This window comes from Mus musculus, chromosome 8 (assembly GCF_000001635.26).
Source record: "Mus musculus strain C57BL/6J chromosome 8, GRCm38.p6 C57BL/6J".
Lineage (NCBI taxonomy): Eukaryota > Metazoa > Chordata > Mammalia > Rodentia > Muridae > Mus > Mus musculus.
The window spans coordinates 21,451,216-21,473,045 of NC_000074.6; the positions used below are offsets into that span (position 1 = coordinate 21,451,216).

Consider the following 21,830-nt stretch of genomic DNA (forward strand, 5'->3'; position numbering starts at 1 on the left):
CTTATCCACTACCTCAGGTGGGTGGTGGGCTAAAAGAGAGGTTAACACATTTAAGAACCATCATGAAAAATAAGGGTTGGAAAAAAATTAAGTTACAGGGGACTTTGAGAAGAAAGTACATTGAATGCACATGGTGATATTAATAATCCCTGTGTAATAAGAAAGCAGATTATGAGTTTACTCTTGGTCTGCTTCCTTTACAAAACATAGAGATGAGCTTCATCCTGTAATACAAGTCTTAAGTCAATGTCTTCTGGTGGACTTCTTTTCATGAAAATATGTACCATTGTTGGATCTAGAGACACAGAGGACATTAGGCACTAAAATTAGACCTACCACATAAGAACAGAGGATCTGAGAGAAGTCCCATGCTTAGATGGGTGGGTTTGCTGTGCTGGATACATCAGAGCAAGCAGCTGGAACACTTTGGTGGCAAGAATCAGAGGACATATTTTTCCTCCAAAGATGTTAGGATTTTTCTTACTGCCTTTTCTTGTAGGTGTTTCTGGAATGCCCCTCCATACTGCCCATATGCTTATACACACTCATACACTTCTCCAATGTGTCTAGACTCTTCTAAGAGATAGAGTCAAATAGACTCCGTCATTAAGCTTAAATATTGAACTATAATAGGATCTACTCACAGTTTGCTCTCCTCTAACTTATAGTTAGTATATTTCAAACATATCTTGGAATCAAAAGTTCATGGCAGAAGGAAATCTCCTATACATATTTCATTCTCATGCTTGAAAGCACAGATGAGATATAAATAATCTAACAATATATGTATATTAATATTTATTATTCATATATTTATGTTTATTATTATGACAGAGTAATTTCAGCTGAGACAGATGATCCTACTAAGGCAAGACCCATGGAGGACACATGTGATTTGTTCTCTGTGTGTGTGTGTGTATGTGTGTGTGTGTGTGTGTGTGTGTGTGTGTGTGTGTGTGTTTCTCTGTATATTTAAAACGTCTCCACTGGGGGTGGAGTGAGCTAATTCAAACGAGATTAGAATATATTAAAGGCAAGTTTATTGGGAAAATCCCCCTGAGTGGGATAGTTCACTGAACACAAGGACCAAGGCTAGGGAAGTCACCATGGGTAAAGTGAGGGGGAGTTGAGAAGGGAAAGAAAAAAGAGAGAAAGGGTTTGAGGAGAGAGAGAGAGAGGTAGAGACAGAGACAAAGACATAGAGAGAGCACAAAAATGTCTAAATTATATGGGGAAGAGCTTCAGGAAAGAGCTGTTCACCCCCAGGTCTGGAAAATTCAAACTTGAGGGCAGGATATGCCAGGGAGGGACTGAGGAAGGCTAAGAGAACCTGGCAACAAGGTCTGCTTCAATATATAAACTATGAACCTCAGTAACTTGTCCCATGTTCTGAAAACAAACACATATGTATTTATATAAGTGTGTGTGTGTGTGTGTGTGTGTGTGTGTGTGTGTGTGTGTGTGTGTGTATGTCTTTGCTAAAATCTTTATGAATCTAGTTCCTTATCTCTAGCTATATTACCTCTATGCTGTGTGGCCATTCACATGCTCTTTGATTATGTTAAGGTTCTCTACCCAAGAACTTCCTGGTCCAGAGATGCCTCAGGTTTTTCTCAGACAGCTGCATCCTTGGCCCCTGAGACTACCAGGAAAATAACAGAGAAGAGGGTGACCTCTCTCCTGCAGGATGAGGGAGCAGGAGCTAAATGTGTGAAGGCTAACTGGATGCAGAGGTCTCATGAATTTTTTTGCCAGTAAAATATTAGTAATCCCCCCAAAACACACAGGAGCCAATCAGATGCAACTCACAGCAAGGTCTTATTCTATTCCAGCTAGCTCAGCACACCCACCCCAAAGCATCACCATCATGCAGGATGGATTTGGTGTGGGCAAACCTGAATGTCTATGGAGCAACTAAGCAGCAAACAGGAAATATGTATGCAAGCATCTAATTGGAAAGCTCCTGTGGCCTTTAATATAATTTGCTGCTGCTGGGATCATATCATAAACTTAACTTTTGCTCCCCTCTGCATTGCTCATCCAATAAATTGGTCTTAAGGGGTGGGCTTGTAACTTGGGGTGCATTTTGGCGGGGGGAATAACATGGAGTCCTGCTTGCTAGAGACCAATTTTTTTTCCTCTGCCCACAAAACCTATGCTACTCATACCAGATGTTGAGCAAGTTTTTAACTAGAAGGAGAAAGATATCTGGTCTTGTTGAGGTTGTAACATGGAAACTCTGGTTTCCTTGGGGATTAGCCTAGATACTGGAGCTAGGCTCAGGTTCTGTTAGGGGGCAACTTGGAAACTAATGCTTGGTACCAGTTTTTACTTTACCTGAGTGCAAAATTAAGTCAGGTTCTCTGAAATGGAGTCTGAATTTAAAAGATTTGGTGTCTTAGTCCCTGTCAAAAGCGCGGGGGGGGGGGGCTTCCTTTGTTAAGCAGTTTCTCATTTGAGTTTCAATTCAAACTGGGAGAGTTTTCAACTTATTCAAAGTCATCACATTGAGGTTATTCCATGCCTGATGCATAGCCCCATGTTCTCAAATACTAGCCTTCATCCTCTATTAATTGTTCAGCATTTCACAGAACCAGATATTCTCACTGTCTGGAATATTTGTGTTCTGGGCCAAGAACCCAGTGATTGATCACCTAATATGAGTATATGCTTAAAACATTCCTGCCTTTGAGACTGAATGAGAAGTCTTACTCTTTTATCTATAAGAAGTTGAAGTAAAGCTATTACCAGGCAACAGGGTAAGTCATAATTTGCATATATATCATGATTTAGTAAATGATTAAGGTAAATCCAGGAAATGGTGGCTGAAGTTGCATTGACTTCCACCCTGCTCTAAGGCACAAAACAAGGACAGGATCAATTGGCTAATTAAAGACTGTGGGATGCAGAGAGTTGTAAGGAGAAATAAATTATTGAAGCAGCTCCCCATCTTGTGGTTCAGGACTGTACATGCCATGAAAGTACATAAGTTTTTGTCAATAGCACATCACTTCTGATCCTACAAATAAGCAACAAGTTGGCTGTAGAACAATTTTCTTTTTCCCCCACCCAGACAGCCTCTGCTTCTCACAGGTGATGTTGAGCAAGACATTCACTTGAAGGAGAATGATAAAGCCTTAAACAACAAAGAAGTCATGCATTAAAAATAAAAAATAACGCCGCAGACATCTTCCAGTAACTCACCAAAATGACGAACACAAAGGGAAAGAGGAGAGGCACCCAGTACATCTTCTCTAGGCCTTTTAGGAAACATAGCGTTGTTCCTTTGGCCACATACATGCGAATCTACAAGAAGGGTGATATTGTAGACATCAAGGGAATGGGCACCGTTCAAAAAGAAATGCCCCATAAGTGCTACCACAGCAAACCCGGAAGAGTCTACAATGTGACCCAGCATCCCATGGGCATCATTGTCAACAAGCAGGTCCACATGGATTAAAAACTAAAATTAAAGGAAAAAAGGAATTGAACTTGGATGGATGTTGGATGAGTTTGCTAAGTGATGAGTATTATCCAAATAGGCTAACCAGTTGTTGCAAAATTTCAAAGAACTATTAAAAATAGCCAAGAAGTATATTTTAAAGTGTTCAACATTCTCATCAGAGAAATGGAAATTAAAAGTTCTCAGAGGTTTCATCTATGCCTAGTCAGAATGACTAAGATCAAGAAAACAATTGTCCACAAGTGGGGGTGAGGGTCTAGGGAAAGGAGAACCCTCAGGCACTGTTGGTGGGATTGCAAGCTGGCACAGGAACCAAAGAAGTCAGTGTGGAGAATTCTCACAAAACTGCAGGGAAATCTCCATGGCACAGCTGTACCACTCATTGGCAAATGCCCAAGACACAGGGACCTCCCTCATAGTTACTTGCTCAACCATCTTTATTGCCTCTGGGATTTCAGCAGCTATAGAAAGGAAAGGACATAGTGTCCTTCAACTGAAAAAAATGGATCGTGAAAATGTGGGTCTCATTTTTGAGGGTGAGTCTTATCTAATGAACAGAGGAGTTGATAGAGAAGTAACTAGAGCAGAATGCCTGTCTCTTTGTATGTAACCTGCTGAGCATCCTTGATATGACTGCTAAATGTAACCAAGACTTCCTTTATAAGGGATTCACTGAAGATTCTACTACAAGGATTAGAAGAGACCTTTCGAAGATACCTAGAAAACATCAAAGAAACATAAACACAGATGATTTTTCAGCAAGGAGTTTATGAGAGAAGGAATTGCAATTGAGGCTAAGCACAAAGAGATCGTGGAGACCAAAGGCAAATGGTCATCTCAACCCAGATTCCACATTCAGCTCAACAGCCTTTATGATGTGTATTTGGAGCTTGGGTGGTGATAGCAGTTTTATTTTGCCTTTCTTTGCACAATGGCTGCTTTGGGCACTGGGGGCATGTCGGGCACACAGGGCACTTCTGGCACACTTCGCACTTCTGGCACACTCGGCACTTCCGGCACCACGGAAATCTTCTTTGGGCTGAGGACACAAACAAAGCATCAGGTTTTAAGTAAGGAGGCCAGCAGTGTGTTAGTAAACAATTCTATGAAGATATACTGTACATGGTACAGAGTAGGTTTGTTGTACTGGTGACATCACAGTCAACACCATGGACACGAGACATTTAACAAGTATTGATCATGTACAGGACATGACACCCACACCATATTTCTTAAAAAATTTCTGTATTTTCCTGACAGAACACATTCATGCAATGGCATTTGGTTTCTAAGTCAAATTTTTTTAAAGCAAAACAGATTCTTCTTTCTTAACAAATTTATTAATCATGTATAAGATGACTTATCAATATGTTCTATATTTTGAAGGTTTCTCACAGATAATTTTTTTTCTTGATGTCTGTGACTCCATTTATCCCTGAACCTATCATGGGGAACAGAGCTCAGGAGTCACAGGCAAATGAATTTTTAAATGAAAAAACTTAACACTGGGTTGACTCTCACTGTTACTTCTATTAATAAGACAGAAAAAATCTTAGAGTATCAAGGGACAACTACCTGAACCAAGCTGTTATGGACATGATTCCAGGCTCATCTTCAGTCCTGCCTCAAGAGACACCAAACCTCCATCACAGGGCTTGAGCACTCACCTACATCTTGAAGAGCAGAGCCTTCTGTGCCTCCAAAGGAGACAGAAACAGCCTGGTCCTCTTCCCCTGGCTGCTCCTGAGTTTTAGTCTCTTCATCTGTGTTTTGGATAGGATCAGCCTGGACCTGTAAGGCCAGCAGGGCAAGGGCAGAGAGGAGGACAAGTGTCTTCATGACTGGGAGTCACCTGGAAGATTAGTGAGCAGGAGCTCAATGTGTGGAGAATGAGTAGCCAGCCTGCATTTATACGGCAGAGAGGCATCCCCACTGAGAGAAGGCACTCATTGATGGGAACTGGGAGGGTCTGTAACCCTCAAGTTCTATCTTTTGTTCTCATGGCTTCCAACATGATATTGCTCTGTGTGTTCAGTGCCTCCCACCCCTCCCACTGATAATGATGAAGTAGGCCTTGCTATCTTCCCCTGTTTCCCATCTGCTTGAGTATTTATCTCTCAGTGGTCAGGAAAGAAAAGAGCTGTTCATTGCCTAATTTAATAAATAGATGAATCAAAGGATTATTGGCTTTTGAACTTGGAACCTGGACCAGACCTTGACCAGGTAGACTGGACAGTCAGTTCTTTGCATGATTTAGGGAAATCACCCTCAGGAAGGAAGATTTTGTGAATCTTTTCCTATGGGGCCACGAAACTAAAATGGCCTTATGTCACCAGTGAATTGAATTCAAGACAGAGTTTGTCAGAGGGAAGCTAGAGTGGGTTGTTCTGAAGAAGTCACAGTGACAGAACATATATCATAAGAGTGTGCTCTGGGTGCCTCTTCACTCCTGGGAACCATCCAGTGACATGTCTTGATTCCTATATGAGATCTTATAGGAACTTTTTCTTTTGGAAAAAGAGATCAGGAAAAATAAAAAAATTAAAAAACTACATCAATTTTTTTCTCCTTCCTTAAATTATTCATGGTAATTGCTATCTCTGAGTCTATTTTAAAAAACCAATGTCCTCTTCCAATTGTTTGAATTTAGTTGTTTTTGAACTCTTCTAATACCTAGGAAAATCCTAGTGTCTATCATTATATGGCTATATGCATAAAATACTTATACAGATCCCACAGAGCTTAAAAGCAACAGTAATTTTGCTTTTCTTTTGCAACAACCATGCACACCCTACTTGTGACATGATTAGTAGATCATGCTGCTCACTGTCATGAAGTCTCTATGACAAATATCCTTGATTCCTCTATTTCTTTACAAGATGTTACTCACTGACGATTCCTTTATGCTCATTCTGCATCTTGATGCCTAACCAAGACTTGTCCAGCCATTGTTGGAATAGTCCTACAATTTTCATGATTGACTCCTACACTTTTGTTTATATCTAAGGTGTGATACAAGCTGATAATTCAGAGCACCAAGAATGAAGAGAAATTAAAATTACTGTTCACCTTGAGACCTGGAAATTACATGCCATTTACCCATGGTGCTGTGAGGATTAGTCAAGAGTCTCTGGAATGCAAGTGTCAGACTCCTAAATCAAACTGTTTTAAACACAACCCTGACACCAGGTAGTAGAAAATGCAAAGATGAGCACAATTTCCAGATGCAAAGTAAAATGAAGAAGCTCAAATGATGATGCTGCCCTGGTCCACACTCTTCACTTATTATAGCCCTAGTTTATATGGATGCACTCACAAAGACATCTCTCATGTGATAAATTCATATATTCTTCTGAAGCAATCTCATTCAGAGGATCACAAGACACTTCAAGAAGGAATAGCAATGAGTCCATGCAATGAGAAATAAAGTAAAAGTCAAAGAGAAAGGCTGTTCAAAAGATAAAATATCAGAACAACAAGAGCAAGAAACTGAGCACAAGGAAAGCCAGTAACTGAAATGAAACAAACAAAAAACAAGAGGACTTAGTAGGTGAGAGTCTACGAACAGGCCGGGTAAACAGAGTTCAAGTCTCAGGCACTACAGAGTGGAAAGAGCAAACAGCCTGCCACTAGCTGTCCTCTGACCTCCACATTAGTTCTGTGAAACATGAGTTCTCCCTACATATACAATAAGGGAATAAATTTAAAATGAATTTTAAGAAAATAATAACCTTCACAAGACAGACAGCCCCTGATTTAATTATAGAAAGCATGGTTTTGTGCAAAGAAAGTTCCCCTAGGTTAGCCTAATCCCAAAGAGTCTCAAGCAATTCATTTTTCTTGGCCTTGGACAAACATTGAGGAATTGCCAGTTTATGTAATAACTGATGATTGCTGTAGTTTGTGATGCTCAGAAGACATGTCCTGATTGAAATTGCATCACACCACCAACATGGTATTTTCCACAAGTTCCACCCCAGGAGCTAGAGGACATCACTTATCGCTACAGAGGACCTCTGAAGAAATTGCATTGAACAACCTGTGATATCATGAAAAAAATACACTATAGATGCCCAAGTACTTTTGAAATTATCCCACTGATCACAGAAACTTCAAATAGATGACACATGCCTACTGGCTCATAGCAGCCAATTCTGTGACAGGCCCATGTGACAGCTTCTGACTGGGACTCTGCACACTCTGTGGAGAGCATGGAAACACAGATGAAAGTGTGTACAATTTTCATAATTAGAATTGCACTAGACTTCATTAGTCCCTAAATGTGCATCTTTAAAAGAAAGAATACTTGTTTTCATTGTCTGAGTATGTTCCTCAGCCCAGTAAGCTCATCCCACTTCCCATCAACCACTCTTCATCATAGTCTTCTGGTGAGAAATACCTGCACATTACACTGTCAGACCTTTACTGGTTTTCTTCTCATCATCATTAATATCTGAAACGTACTACATCGGTTCTCAGTTCATTCCAGACTCATATATCCTTATATGTAACATCTTTTACATAATTTGTAAAACTGCTTATTTGGTGTGATATCTCTTTAACAAGCAGATGGATTTCATAAAATTCTTGAGGTATTTGAAACTAGGAGTTACATTCCCCATTAGTTTAATAAATAGAAACATTTCATATTGGATAAAACATTTAAATGCAACACTGTGTCACCTTGGGTGCAGAGCTGGCGGTCACCCCCATGGTCCCTAGAGGACTCTCCGCACGATTTTAGGACTACTGGTGAGTGAAACACAACTTCTGTTCCAATACAATAGCGTGGGAACTGAGACAGCATTAGAGAAGAAGAAAACCTGACCAGGGGCACAAGTCCCTTCTGGTCGACACCAGCACCGGGTCACCTTGGGCGTGGAGTCTTTGGACACCCCTAGGGTCCCTTGAGGACTCTCCATGAGATCTTAGGACCACTGGTGTGTGGAACAAAACTTCTCTTCCAATCCAATCGCCCGGGACCTGAGACAGCATTAGGGAAACAGAAAACCGGCCTGACCAGGGCACAAGTCCCTTCTAGTTCGCACCCGCACCAGGTCACCTTGGCACAGAGTTGGCAGGCACCCCCAGGGTCCCCAGAGAAATCTTTACACGACTTTGACACACTCAGAATCTCAGGTTCACAGGAGCCCACAATCAAAGGATCACAGAGAAAGCTGGACTCTGAAGAGTCCTGAATCAACTGGGATTATAGGAAGGAAAGGCTCCAATCAGATATATTGAGGACAGCAAATACTTGAGATAATCAGATGACAGGAGGCAAGCATATGAACAGAAGCAACGGAAACCAAGGTTACTTGGCATTATCAGAACCAAACTCTCCCACCGTAGCAAGTCCTGGATACACCATGACACCAGAAAAGCAAGACATGGATCTAAAGTCACTTCTTATGATGATGATGGAGGACTTTAATAAGGAAATACAGGAAAACACAGGTAAACAGCTAGAAGCCTTTGAAGAGGAAACACAAAAATCCCTTAGAGAGTTACAGGAAAACACTATTAAACAGGTGATGGAATTGACCAAAACCATCCAGGATCTAAAAATGGAAGAAACAATAGAGAAAACCTAAAGTGAGACAACTCTGGACATAGAAACCCTAGGAAAGAAGTCAGGAACTATATATATGAGCATCAGTAACAGAATACAAGAAATGGAAGAGAGAATCTCAGGTGGCGAAGATTCCATAGGGAACATGGACACAACAATAAAAAAAAGACAAATGCAAAAAGATCCTAACTCGAGTATTTTTCTTTCTGTGCTGTGAGCCTGTGGACAGGCTGGGGAGGGGCCCTTTGGCCCTCCCCCCTGGGAGCTGCACTCCCACCTTAACAGAGACCCCAAGTTTTCTGTGATAAGGGGCGTCAGCTTAAGCCCCGTGGCATTTTCTCTTTTGGTCGGTCTGTTGCAGCTTTTAGGCTTATTTGGGCCAGTTTCTAATCGCTGACCTGGTGCCTATCTCAAGCTACTGAGGAGTTAGGTCCTAATCAAATGCTTGCAGCAAATGGGACCCAATTGTTGAACCTCTCCTGCTTTGCTTCGGATTGGTACTTGAGTGTTATAACTAAGGAGAAATATGATTCCCTTTCTGGCTTCGAGGATGTGTTTAATCTTCGACTCAGCTGCATGCTCTCCTCATAATTCTGAAACTGGAAAGAACATATTGAGCTTGGCCTGCTGTCGTTTAGTTGATCTATTGATTATTTGGAGAAAATTCATCAGTGGGAAGACTAGTTGACTGTACATTGGACTTGCACATGGAAGCTCATCTCACAGATATGGAATCATGTGGGGGTCCAACTAGTTCTTTAGCCGGTTAATCTAGAAACACACATGTGGAAGATGATAATGTTGTATTTATTGAATCAGTACATCCTCCAATATGTGCTCCAGCAATACCTAATAAAAGAACTTTGTATTTGCTTCCTCAAAATACGAAAATCCACGAGGAACTGATTCCACGATTTCCCCTTCTTGGAGAGATTTGACTTCTCAGAAGGGAGATACATGTGAAACAATTGTAATTGATGATGAAGGGGACACAGACACAAATAGAGGGGAGGAGAAAAATCCTACCGACTTTATTGAATGAGGACTGAATGGAAATAAAAATAGTACCAAAAATGTGGATTTCCCCATTGCCAGTCTATCAAGAAGCAAGACCAAGGCTGCAGTAGGACCTTGTAATCCCGGTAGGATTGATGTCACAGATGCATTTCAGAATGGAAGATTTGCAGTTCATCACAATCCTGATTCTTATATCTCCCAGTCACCATCATTTCCTCATAACCAGAAACAACAAAAGGTGGATTCTTTATCACCAGTGGCCTAACTTCCTAAACAGAATTTCCAGCCGTCAAACCAACAACATCTTACTAAACCTGCTAATAAAATTACTTGTGCAAACTGAAAAAATCCTTTACAGAAGGGGCAGACAGCTTATCAATGAACAGGATCAGCTCATCTCTTTTGTTAAACCACCTGCCTTTCTTCTTTCTCCCAGAAGTGGACTCAAAGGACACAGAATGTAATGTGTAAAAAAGATTCTCCTGTGAGAACCACAACTATTGTTCCTCCAGTGGAGCCAAGCAAGTCCTTACAAGGATTTTATAATGCATCGCCATCTCCCTATGAAAACTGCCAGAGTCTTAGGAAAGAAGTTTTTACTAAATCCAGATGTATAATCTGTAATTAATTAGGAGAGGTTCGCCATGAAATCAGTGTTAACAGTATAACACATAAACGGTGCAGTAATAATTGCTTTAATGAATACAGATTGATGAATGGTCTAATAATGAACTGCTGTGAACTGTGTAGCAAGTATATGCCCAAGAGTACTGGGCACAGCATTCTGATAACAGGTCAGCAAAAGACATTCTGCTGCCAGAATTGTGCTGATGAATATAAAGAGATAATGGAAGCAAAATCAAAAATACTGCTTTTACAAAATAGATAAAAGAATGCTATCAGAGAAGAAAGTGAAAAATGATTACATGAATCATCAGGTACACTTTCAGGAACCACAGGAGACATACCCGAAAAAAAGGAAAAATCTTCAGAGATAATAAAAGTCACAGCAGACTAGCCTTGGAACATCATCAGAGGAACAAAATGTGAATTTACCTTGTTCTGTGGCAGTAATACCTCATACATTTAAAGAGCAACTAGGAGATAAAAATTCAGAGGAGTTTAATATGTCCATTGTACCTTCTTTGAATCCAGGTTCATGGCCCCAAATTTTGAATATGAAACAACGTGAATTTCTTGTCAAAAACAATTCACCTCAAATAAGAAATTTTAATTTTCCAAAAGACAGTGTAGGCAAGAAGTTTTCAGAAACATATTATACCCGAATTCTTCCAAATGGTGAAAAGGGCACCAGACCCTGGCTCCTCTTCTCAGCCTCGAAAGACTCTGTGTTTTGCCTATATTGCAGACTCTTTGGGGAATGAAAAAATCAGCTGAGAAATGAGAATGGGTGCAAAGATTGGCATTATCTGTCACATCTTCTTAGTAAACATGACGAAAGTGAAATGCACATCAACAATAGTGTTAAGTATTCAAAATTAAAGTCTGACTTGGAAAATAAAACCAATGAGGCTACAAAAGGTGGGGAAAATTGTGTGCAACTATTGTACACATAATGTCCTGTCTGCTCTACTTATGACGGTGTCTGCATTACCCAGACACTGTCATAAAAAGTTTTGTACCATACACTGTGAAAGAGGAACTTACAGGAGTTCATTAGCAATATGTCTAATAGCAAACAAATAATAAAAAAGGTTCCTGTTCTAAACATAAAAGCAATGTGTGAGAGTGTAGCCATTCTCGCAGAATCTAGCAAAGGCAGTTTGACCTTTGTCACTATTAGGGTTCTCACCTTGTAAAATGTTGTTGGAGGACTTGCACTTAATATCCTAAGAGCAAGAGGTGGCAAGATGCATATGTAACAAGCTAAAGAAAATGTATTCTGGCCACAGGGTGGTGGTGTGCACCTTTAATCTCAGTACTCAGATACAGAGAGTTGGATATTTGTGAGCTCTAGGCCTGCCTGGTCTACAGAGCAAGTTCCAGGAGAGGCAAGGTACACACAATCCCTATCTTGAAAAAACAAAAAAAAAAAAAAAAAAAAAAAAGGAAAAAAAGAAAGAAGAAAATGTGTTCAAACAGCTTAAGAAGCAACAGCTGTTTGTTATTAAACCAAATTGAGTTTTATTTCTTTAAAACTTTTTTCATTTGTGCAAAACAGTTATTTCTTGTGGTAAATAGAAGTAATTCATGTTTTATTGATTTTATATTTTTGTTTTCAACTTAATGTGTAAATGTTTTAGTTTTGTTATGAGAATTATAAAGAATATATAGCTATTAGTATAACTATAAGAATTAAAATGTGGAATTAGGGAAGCAAAAAACCCGGCCTGATCAGGGGCACAAGACCCTTCCAGTCCACACCAGCACCGGGTTACCTTGGGCTTGGAGTTTGTGGACACACACAAGGTATACACAGGACCCTCCACAGGATCTTACGACCTCTGTGAGTGGATCACAACTTCTGCCAGGAGCAAGTTCGAACAACAGATATCTGGGCACCTTCCCTGCAAGAGGAGAGCTTGCCTACAGAGAGTACTCTAAACACTGAAACTCAGGAGAGAGCTAGTATCCCAGGTCTGCTGAAGGAGGCTAACATAAACACCTGAGGAACAATATCTAGCCAGAGACAACTACAACAACTAACTCCAGAGATTACCAGATGGCAAAAGGCAAACTTAAGGATCTTAGTAACAGAAACGAAGACCACTCACCATCATCAGAACCCAGCACTCCCACCCCACCCAGTCCTGGGCACCCCAACACACCTGAAAAGATATTCCCTGATTTAAAAGCATATCTCATGATGATGGTAGAGGACATAAAGAAGGACTTTAATAACTCACTTAAAGAAATACAGGAGAACACTGCTAAACAGGTAGAAGACCTTAAAGAGGAAGCACAAAAATCCCTTAAAGAATTGCAGGAAAACACGACCAAATAGGTGATGGAATTGAATAAAACCATCCAAGACCTAAAAAGGGAAGTAGACACAATAAAGAAAACCCAAAGTGAGGCAACGCTGGAGATAGAAAACCTAGGAAAAAAATCTGTAACCACAGATGCAAGCACCAGCAACATAACACAAGAGATGGAAGAGAGAATCTCAGGTGCAGAAGATTCCATAGAGAACATCAGCAAAAAAATCAAAGAAAATACAAAATACAAAAACATCCTAACTCAAAGCATCCAGAAAATCCAGGACACAATGAGAAGACCAAACCTACGGATAATAGGAGTAGATGAGAATGAAGATTTTCAACTTAAAGTGCCAGCAAATATATTCAACAAAATTATAGAAGAAAACTTCTCAAACCTAAAGAAAGAGATGCCCATGAACATACAAGAAGCCTACAGAACCCCAAATAGACTGGACCAGAAAAGAAATTCCTCCCAACCCATAATAATCAGAACAACAAATGCACTAAATAAACATAGAATATTAAAAGCAGTAAGGGAAAAAGGTCAAGTAACATATAAAGGCAGGCATAACAGAATTACACCAGACTTTTCACCAGAGACTATGAAAGCCAAGAGATCCTGGGCAGATGTTATGTAGACACCAAGAGAACACAAATGCCAGTCCAGGCTACTATGCCCAGCCAAACTCTCAATTACCATTGATGGAGAAATGAAAGTATTCCATGACAAAAATAAATTTACACAATATCTTTCCATGAATCCAGCCCTTCAAAGGAAAAACAGAAAAAAAATATACAAGGATGGAAAATACACCATAGAAAAGGCAAGAAAGTCACTCTTTAACGAACCTAAAAGAAGACAGCCACAAGAACTGAATCCTAACTCTAATAACAAAAATAGAAAGCGAAAATTACTTTTCTTTAATATCTCTTAATATCAATGGACTCAATTCCCAAATAAAAAGACATAGATTAATAGACTGGCTACACAAACAGGACCCAATATTTTGCTGCTTACAGGAAACCCATCTCAGGGAAAAAGACAGATACTACCTTAGAGTGAAATGGCTGGGAAACAATTTTCCAAGCAAATGATCTGAAGAAACAAGATGGAGTAGTGATTCTAACATTGAATAAAATCGACTTCCAACCCAAATTTATCAAAAAAGACAAGGAGAGGCACTTCATACTCAACAAAGATAAAATGTACCAAGATGAACCCTCAATTCTGAATATCTATGCTCCAAAAGCAAGGGCAGCCACATTCATTGAGGATACTTTTGTACACCTCAAAGCACACATTTCACATCACACAATAATAATGGGAGACTTCAATACCCCACTCTCTTAATGGACAGATCCTGGAAACATAAACTAAACAGAGACACAGTGAAACTAACAGAAGTTATGAAACAAATGGATTTAACAGATATCTACAGAACTTTTATCCTAAAACAAAAGGATATACCTTCTTCTCAGCACATCATGGTACCTTCTCCAAAATTGACTATATAATTGGTCACAAAACAGGCCTCAACAGATACAAAAAGATATTGAAATTGTCCCACACATCCTATCAGATCACCATGGACTAAGGCTGATCTTCAATAACAACATAAATAATACAAAGCCAACATTCACATGGAAACTGAACAACACTCTTCTCAATGATACCTTAGTCAAGGAAGAAATAAAGAAATTAGAGACTTTTTAGAGTTTAAAGAAAATAAAGCCACAACATAACCAAACTTATGGGACACAATGAAAGCATTCCTAAGAAGAAAACTCATAGCTCTGAGTGCCTCCAAAAAGAAACAAGAGAGAGCACATACTAGCAGCTTGACAACACATCTAAAAGCTCTAGAACAAAAGGAAGCATATTCACCCAAGAGGAGAGGACCAAAGGAAATAATCAAGCTCAGGGGCAAAATCAACCAAGTGGAAACAAAAAGAACTATTCAAAGAATCAACCAAACGAGGAGCTAGTTCTTTGAGAAAATCAACAAGATAGATAAACCCTTAGAGAGACTCACTAGAGGGCACAGGGACAGAATCCTAATTAACAAAATCAGAAATGAAAAGAGAGACATAGCAACAGATCCTGAAGAAATCCAAAACACCATCAGATCCTTCTACAAAAGGCTATACTCAACAAAACTGGAAAACATGGATGAAATGGACAAATTTCTAGACAGATGCCAGGTACCAAAGTTAAATCAAGATCAGATTAATGACCTAAAAAGTCTTATATCCCCTAAAGAAATTGAAGCAGTCATTAATGGCCTCCTAACCAAAAATAAAAGCACAGGACAAGATGGCTTTAGTGGAGAGTTCTATCAGATATTCAAGGAATATCTAATGCCAGTTCTTCTCAAACTATTCCAGAAAATAGAAACAGAGGGTACTCTACCCAATTCATTCTATGAAGCCACAATTACTCTGATACCTAAACCACATAAAGACCCAACAAAGATAGAGAACTTCAGAAAAATTCCCCTATGAATATTGATGTAAATATACTCAATAAAATTCTCGCTAAGGAATCCTAGAACACATCAAAACAATAATCTATCATGACCAAGTAGGCTTCATTCCAGGGATGCAGGGATGGTTTAATATATGGAAATCCATCAACGCAATCCACTATATAAACAAACTCAAAGAAAAAAATCCACATGATCATCTTTTTAGATGCTGAGAAAGCCTTTGACAAAATCCAACACTCATTCATGATAAAAGATCAGGAATTCAAGGCCCATACCTAAATGTAATAAAAGCAATCTACAGCAAACCAGTAGCCAACATCAAAATAAATGGAGAGAAGCTGGAAGCAATCAGACTAAAATCAGGGACTAGACAAGGCTGCCCACTTTCTCCCTACCTATTCAATAAAGTATTTGAGTCCTAGCCAGAGCAACTCGACAACAAAAGGAGATGCAGGGGATACACATTGGAAAGGAAGAAGTCAAAATATCACTATTTGCAGATGATAAGATAGTACATATAAGTGAACCTAAAAATTCCAACAGAGAACTCCTAAACCTGATAAACAGTTTCAGTGAAGTAGCTGGATATAAAATTAACTCAAACAAGTCAATGGCCTTTCTCTACACAAAGGATAAACAGGCTGAGAAAGAAATTAGGGAAACAACACCCTTCAACAATAGTCACAAATAATATAAAATACCTTGGTGTGACTCTAACTAAGGAAGTGAAAGATCTGTATGACAAGAATTTCAAGTCTCTGAAGAGAGAAATTAAAGAAGATCTCAGAAGATGGAAAGACCTCCCATGCTCATGGATTGGCAGGATCAATATAGTAAAAATGGCTATCTTGCCAAAAGTAATCTACATATGAATGCAATCCCCATCAAAATTTCAACTCAATTATTCAACAAATTAGAAAGGGCAATTTGCAAATTCATCTGGAATAACAAAAAAACTAGGATAGCAAAAACTCTTCTCAAGGATAAAAGAACCTCTGGTGGAATCACTATGCCTGACCTAAAGTGGTACTACAGAGCAATTGTGATAAAAACTGCATGGTACTGGTATAGTAACAGACAAGTAGACCAATGGAATAGAATTGAAGACCCAGAAATGAATCCACACACCTATGGTCACTTGATCTTTGACAAGGGAGCAAAAACTCTCCAGTGGAAAAAAGACAGCATTTTCAACAAATGGTGCTGGCACAACTGACAGTTTTCATGTAGAAGAATGGGATTTGATCCATTCTTATCTACTTTTACTAAGGTCAAGTGTAAGTGGATCAAGGAACTCCACATAAAACCAGAGACACTGAAACTTATAGAGGAGAAAGTGGGGAAAAGCCTCGAAGATATGGGCACAGGGGAAAAATTCCTCAATAGAACAGCATTGGCTCATGCTGTAAGATCAAGAATTGACAAATGGGACCTCATAAAATTTCAAAGCTTCTATAAGGCAAAAGACACTGTCAATAAGCCAAAAAGGCCATGAACAGATTGGGAAAGGTTCTTTACCTATTCTAAATCAGATAGGGGACTAATATCTAATATATATAAAGAACTCAAGAAGGTAGATTCCAGAAAACCAAATAACCCATTTAAAAAGGGGGGCACAGAGCTAAACAAAGAATACTCAACTGAGGAGTACTGAATGGGTGAGAAGCACTTGAAACAATGTTCAACATCCATAATCATCAGGAAAATACAAATCAACACAACTCTGAGTTTCTATCTCACACCATTCAGAATGGCTCAGATCAAAAATTCAGGTAACAGCAGATGCTGTCAAGGATGTGGAGAAAGAGGAACACTACTCCATTGTTGGTGGGATTGCAAGCTTGTACAACCACTCTGGAAATCAATCGGGCTGTTCCTCAGAAAATTGGACATAGTACTACTGGAGGATCCTGCAATGCCTTTCCTGGGTATATATCCAGAAGATGTTCCAACTGGTAAGAAGGACACATGCTCCACTATGTTCATAGCAGCCTTATTTATAATAGCCAGAAGCTGGAAAGAACCCAGATGTCCCTCAACAGAGGAATGGATAGAGAAAATGTGGCACATTTACACAACAGAGTACTATTCAGCTATTAAAAACAATGAATTTATGAAATTTCTAGGCAAATGGATGGATCTTGAAGGCATCATCCTGAGTGAGGTAACACAGTCACAAAAGAACTGACATATGTACTCACTGATAAGTGGATATTAGCCCACAAACTTAGAATACCCAAGATACAATTTGAAAACACATGAAACTCAAGAAGAATGAAGACCAGAGTGTGGATACTTCGCCCCCTTCTTAGAATTGAGAACAAAACAACCATGGAAGGAGTTACAGAGTTAAAGTTTGGAGCTGAGATGAAAGCATGGACCTTCCAGAGGCAACCCCAACCCGGGATCCATCACATAATCACCCACCATAAGCAGCCACCATTGCATACACCAGCAAGATTTTGCTGAAAGGACCCTGATATAGCTGTCTCTTGGGAGGCTATGCCAGTGCCTGGCAAACACAGAAGTGGATGCTCACAGTCAGCTATTAGATGGAACACAGGGCCCCCAATGGAAGAACTAGAGAAAGTACGCAAGGAGCTGAAGGGATCTGCAACCCTATAGGTGGAACAAAAATATGAACTAACCACTACCCCAGAGCTCATGTCTCTAGCTGCATATGTAGCAGAAGATGGCCTAGTCAGCCACCATTGGGAAGAGAGGCCCCTTGGTCTTGTAAACTTTATATGCCTCAGTACAGGGGAACACCAGGGTCAAGAAGCAGGAGTGGGTGAGTAGGGGACTGGGGGGGGGGTATGGGGGACTTTCGGGATAGCATTTGAAATGTAAATGAAGATAATACCTAATGAAAAATTGGAAAAAATAACATTTAAATGCTGTGGATATTCAGTACTTCTTACCTAAAGTAAGAATACTAATTTTTATTTATTGGAGACATGGAACAGCTTTGTGTTGTAAATTCATAGAAACCATGATAATTTGAAACTTTTGGTAAACCAGGCAGCATTCTCAAGGTATGTAATATGTACAGAGAGTTTATATTAGCTGATACTTACTAAGTGCTAAGATCTTTTCTCTCTGGATAAGAGGTTTTCACAATAACTCAATAAAGTAGCCAAGTTCATTGACCAATGTTTTGTGGGTTGGTAAAGGCACTTTAAAGAGTTTAAATGCCATACTCAGAAAACACTAAAGATTAGGCAACTGGGCTATGGCCAGATTCTTATACTTTACTGCTATCCCATATGCCACCTTAACTTCTGTGTTTTAGAGTGATGCCTTCTGTCACTTAGTGGGATTATTTGTGTTACCTACTTAGGACTTGATAAGAGTCTAAGGTGGAAAGACATCTCTTGACAGATGGTCTTTTTACTATTTCTTGGTCTCTGCCTCTGCTAATTATCTCACTTGAGATTTGATATGAGATCACCAAAAAAAAAACCCCTATTCTCTAGAAATATCTGAAGAAAGGGTGTTATTTTTGCCAGTTATCACAGGTAATAACTCACATATATGATCCCTACTACAGAAATAGAGTAGATTATTAAGAGTAACTCTAGATCTGTTGAGTTTTTGCACTCTGGCTTGTGATAGAAAACACATACAGAAATGAACACCACACCTGTCTTAGAGTTCAGGATATAGTGCAGAAGAGCATAAGAATAAATAAGTTCTCAAGCTATAACCCATCTTTTCAGCACTTCCTGTGGGTCAGCAGAGTCCTAATGCCTGTGAGGAAGGAAGAGTGGTAGCCCTCCCATGTGCACAAGTGTGTCATGTGTACTATTCGAGGGTTCATAGACCGCTGGCAGTTAACGTCCATTCTTTTTAGGCCATGTTTGAATATATGGTGATGCTTGAACAAGATTTAGTACAAGGAGAAATAGCAATGGACTACAAAGAGCTCCTTCATTTTTCCATCATCACTTCAGTGTCTCTGATTCACCTGTCCATCCACAGCCCTTTTTCCAATGCCTCCTTTGGCATTCACATGTGATATCACATGTTGGAACATTAAAGGTCCTGAACAAGCTCTATGAAAAGGTGGAACATCCTCAGTTGTGACAATGGGTGGTAAGAAAGGTAACACTGCCTCAACCACAGGATGGGGGAGGAATTTTTCTAATGCCACTAAAGGACAAAAGCTTGAGGTTTACATATTCAAGTTGAAAACAAGAAAACTCAGAAATATTATCAAAGAAAATCAAATACCATGGTGTTTGGAACAGGAAACAAAACTGGACAAAGAAAAATGTTAATCTTTAAGGAGATTTTTAACATATGCTACAAAGAGAAAATTTCTAGACTTTTTGATCAGCAGCTAAAGATTAATTAGAGAAAATGAGGGCCTGGAAGCATGGCTCAGATGTAGAGAATATTGGGTGCTCTTGTAGAAGTTATAGATTCAGTTCTAACACTCACATAGCAGCTCATAGCATTCTGGACCTCCAGTTCTAAGCTTTTGGGCTCCCTGCTCTCCACAGACAATAGCCACGCACACACATACAGTCTGGCAAATCACTTATAGAACAAAAATAAGTGACTCTTCCTTTAAAAATGAAAATCAAATGTGCCAACTACTCTCTCAGTGGAGCATTTGACCAAACACAAGTACACACACTTCTTGTGTCAAAGCATGAGAAAAATATACTGTTATAATATTGAAATATCAATGTTATCTATCAGATTGGGATGAGGAATATAAGAAAAACATTATAGTACTTGTGTCAAACTGCAGTAAAACAATAAAATTTCAGCAGACAGTAAATTCACAAAGCAAAAAAACTGCTTTCCCCCAAGGCTCAATATACCTATTAGTATGTAAGTAACTGTGTGCAGTTCCACAGACAGAGGATTCTGGTCTCTACTTTCTCTGGAGTCCATGAGTAAGTGTCTTTCCTCAAGTGAGACAAACTAATGCTACTGGGGCTTGGGTAGGAACAAAAAGAGAGAACATAAAGCAATAAGAAAATGAAAAGATGGGGCAGACTAATTTTGATTGCTGTACTTAAAAAGGACATACTTCTCTATGGATATATAGTGCTAGTTCAGCATTCTCTGGGACTTCAATGACCAGTTCCGTCTGGACACTGGAAGGAAGGGTACAATGTGAAAATACGTAATAAAAATCCTTCACATGACCATGGTGGTCTTTTGAGCATAAATATTTTTAAAAGTGCTACTGAGATCAACTCTGTAATGATCAAGAAAGACAATAATGTGTATGAAATATAAGGTATGCTTCCTTTCTGTGTGTGTGTGTGTGTGTGTTTGTGCGTGTGTGTGTGTGTGGGGGGGGGGGGTGTTTTGAAACAGGGTTTCTCTGAATAGCCCTGACTGTCGAGGAACTCACTTCGTAGACCAGGCTGGACTCGAACACAGAAATCCGCCTGCCTCTGTCTCCTGAGTGCTGGGATTAAAGACATGTTCCACCATGACTGGCAAGGTGTGCTTCTTAACTCATAAATCAAAGTTTACAGATGTATTCAAAAGTTCATGTCCCATTATACATGTATATATTTAGATATAAATAGATATCTATCTATCTCTCCATATATATGTATGTGTGTGTAATTTTATGTGTGTAAAATACTATTCTCACTGCTTAGCTAACTATTGTACAAAACTGTATATAAAAATATTTTGACAAATGAATAATAATAATTAACACATAAATATGAGCTGGCACTTGTGACAGGGTGACTCCATACAGTAACTGAGAACAGCAGGAAGTTCTGTACCTTTGGGTGTGTATGTACTGTGAGAAAGGGGATGAAACTCATAGAAAACAGAGGTCATGTATGATGTGATGACACTTTTTAAGACTGGGTACTACCTTATGACCCTCTCTACATTGTAGATGTAATCTCTTGTAGATCAGTACTCATTTTCTGAAAGTAAAAACATTGCAGAATCTCAGACATGTGGAATGACGCATGACTTGAGGGTCCCAAGTATGGAGACTCTCCTGGACCACACTCTTGTGTGATGTGTGCTGCCACTTTGGCTTCAATAGGTCATCTTACTTTCTCTATAATGGCCCCAAGTAGGGGATTCACAAAGTTATGCCTCATGAGGAGGATTGATAATACCTGAATCATGCAAAGAACTAACTCTCCAGTCTACCTGGTCAAGGTCTGATCCAGACTTCCTGAGAAGTACAGGCTTCAAGTCCAGATCATAAAAATGCTTTGTTCCATGAGCTTATTAAATTAGTCAGTGCCCAACTCTTTTCTTCCATAACCAGTGAGAGGTAAATACTCAAGCAGATGGGAAACAGGGTAAGATAGCAAGGCCCCTTCATCATTATCAGTGGGAGGGGTGGTGTC

At 39.4% G+C, this 21,830-nt stretch overlaps 1 protein-coding gene, 1 non-coding gene and 2 pseudogenes across 2 annotated transcripts; 2 read left to right on the forward strand and 2 right to left on the reverse strand.

The window, feature by feature from the left end:
• On the forward strand, positions 3,178-3,447 carry Gm15309 (predicted gene 15309; annotated as a pseudogene).
• On the reverse strand, positions 4,212-5,302 carry Defa42 (defensin, alpha, 42). Its single transcript, NM_001177518.1, has 2 exons — positions 5,131-5,302; positions 4,212-4,502 (listed from the first exon to the last, which is right to left on the reverse strand). Exons 1-2 carry the CDS (start codon positions 5,300-5,302, stop codon positions 4,324-4,326), a joined length of 351 nt encoding a protein of 116 aa, NP_001170989.1. The 3' UTR covers positions 4,212-4,323.
• Positions 4,875-4,966, reverse strand: Gm23568. The gene has a single exon (XR_003947680.1). It is a non-coding gene; the product is annotated as a small nucleolar RNA SNORA5 (small nucleolar RNA).
• Gm15304 (predicted gene 15304) lies at positions 9,579-12,382 on the forward strand (annotated as a pseudogene).

Bases quoted from the DNA above. Each gene is read 5' to 3' on its own strand.
- Defa42 (NM_001177518.1), bottom strand. From the start codon at position 5,302: ATGAAGACACTTGTCCTCCTCTCTGCCCTTGCCCTGCTGGCCTTACAG. The intron at 4,503-5,130 runs GTGAGTGCTCAA...TTGTGTCCTCAG, and splicing joins CTCTGCTCTTCAAGATGTAG to CCCAAAGAAGATTTCCGTGG.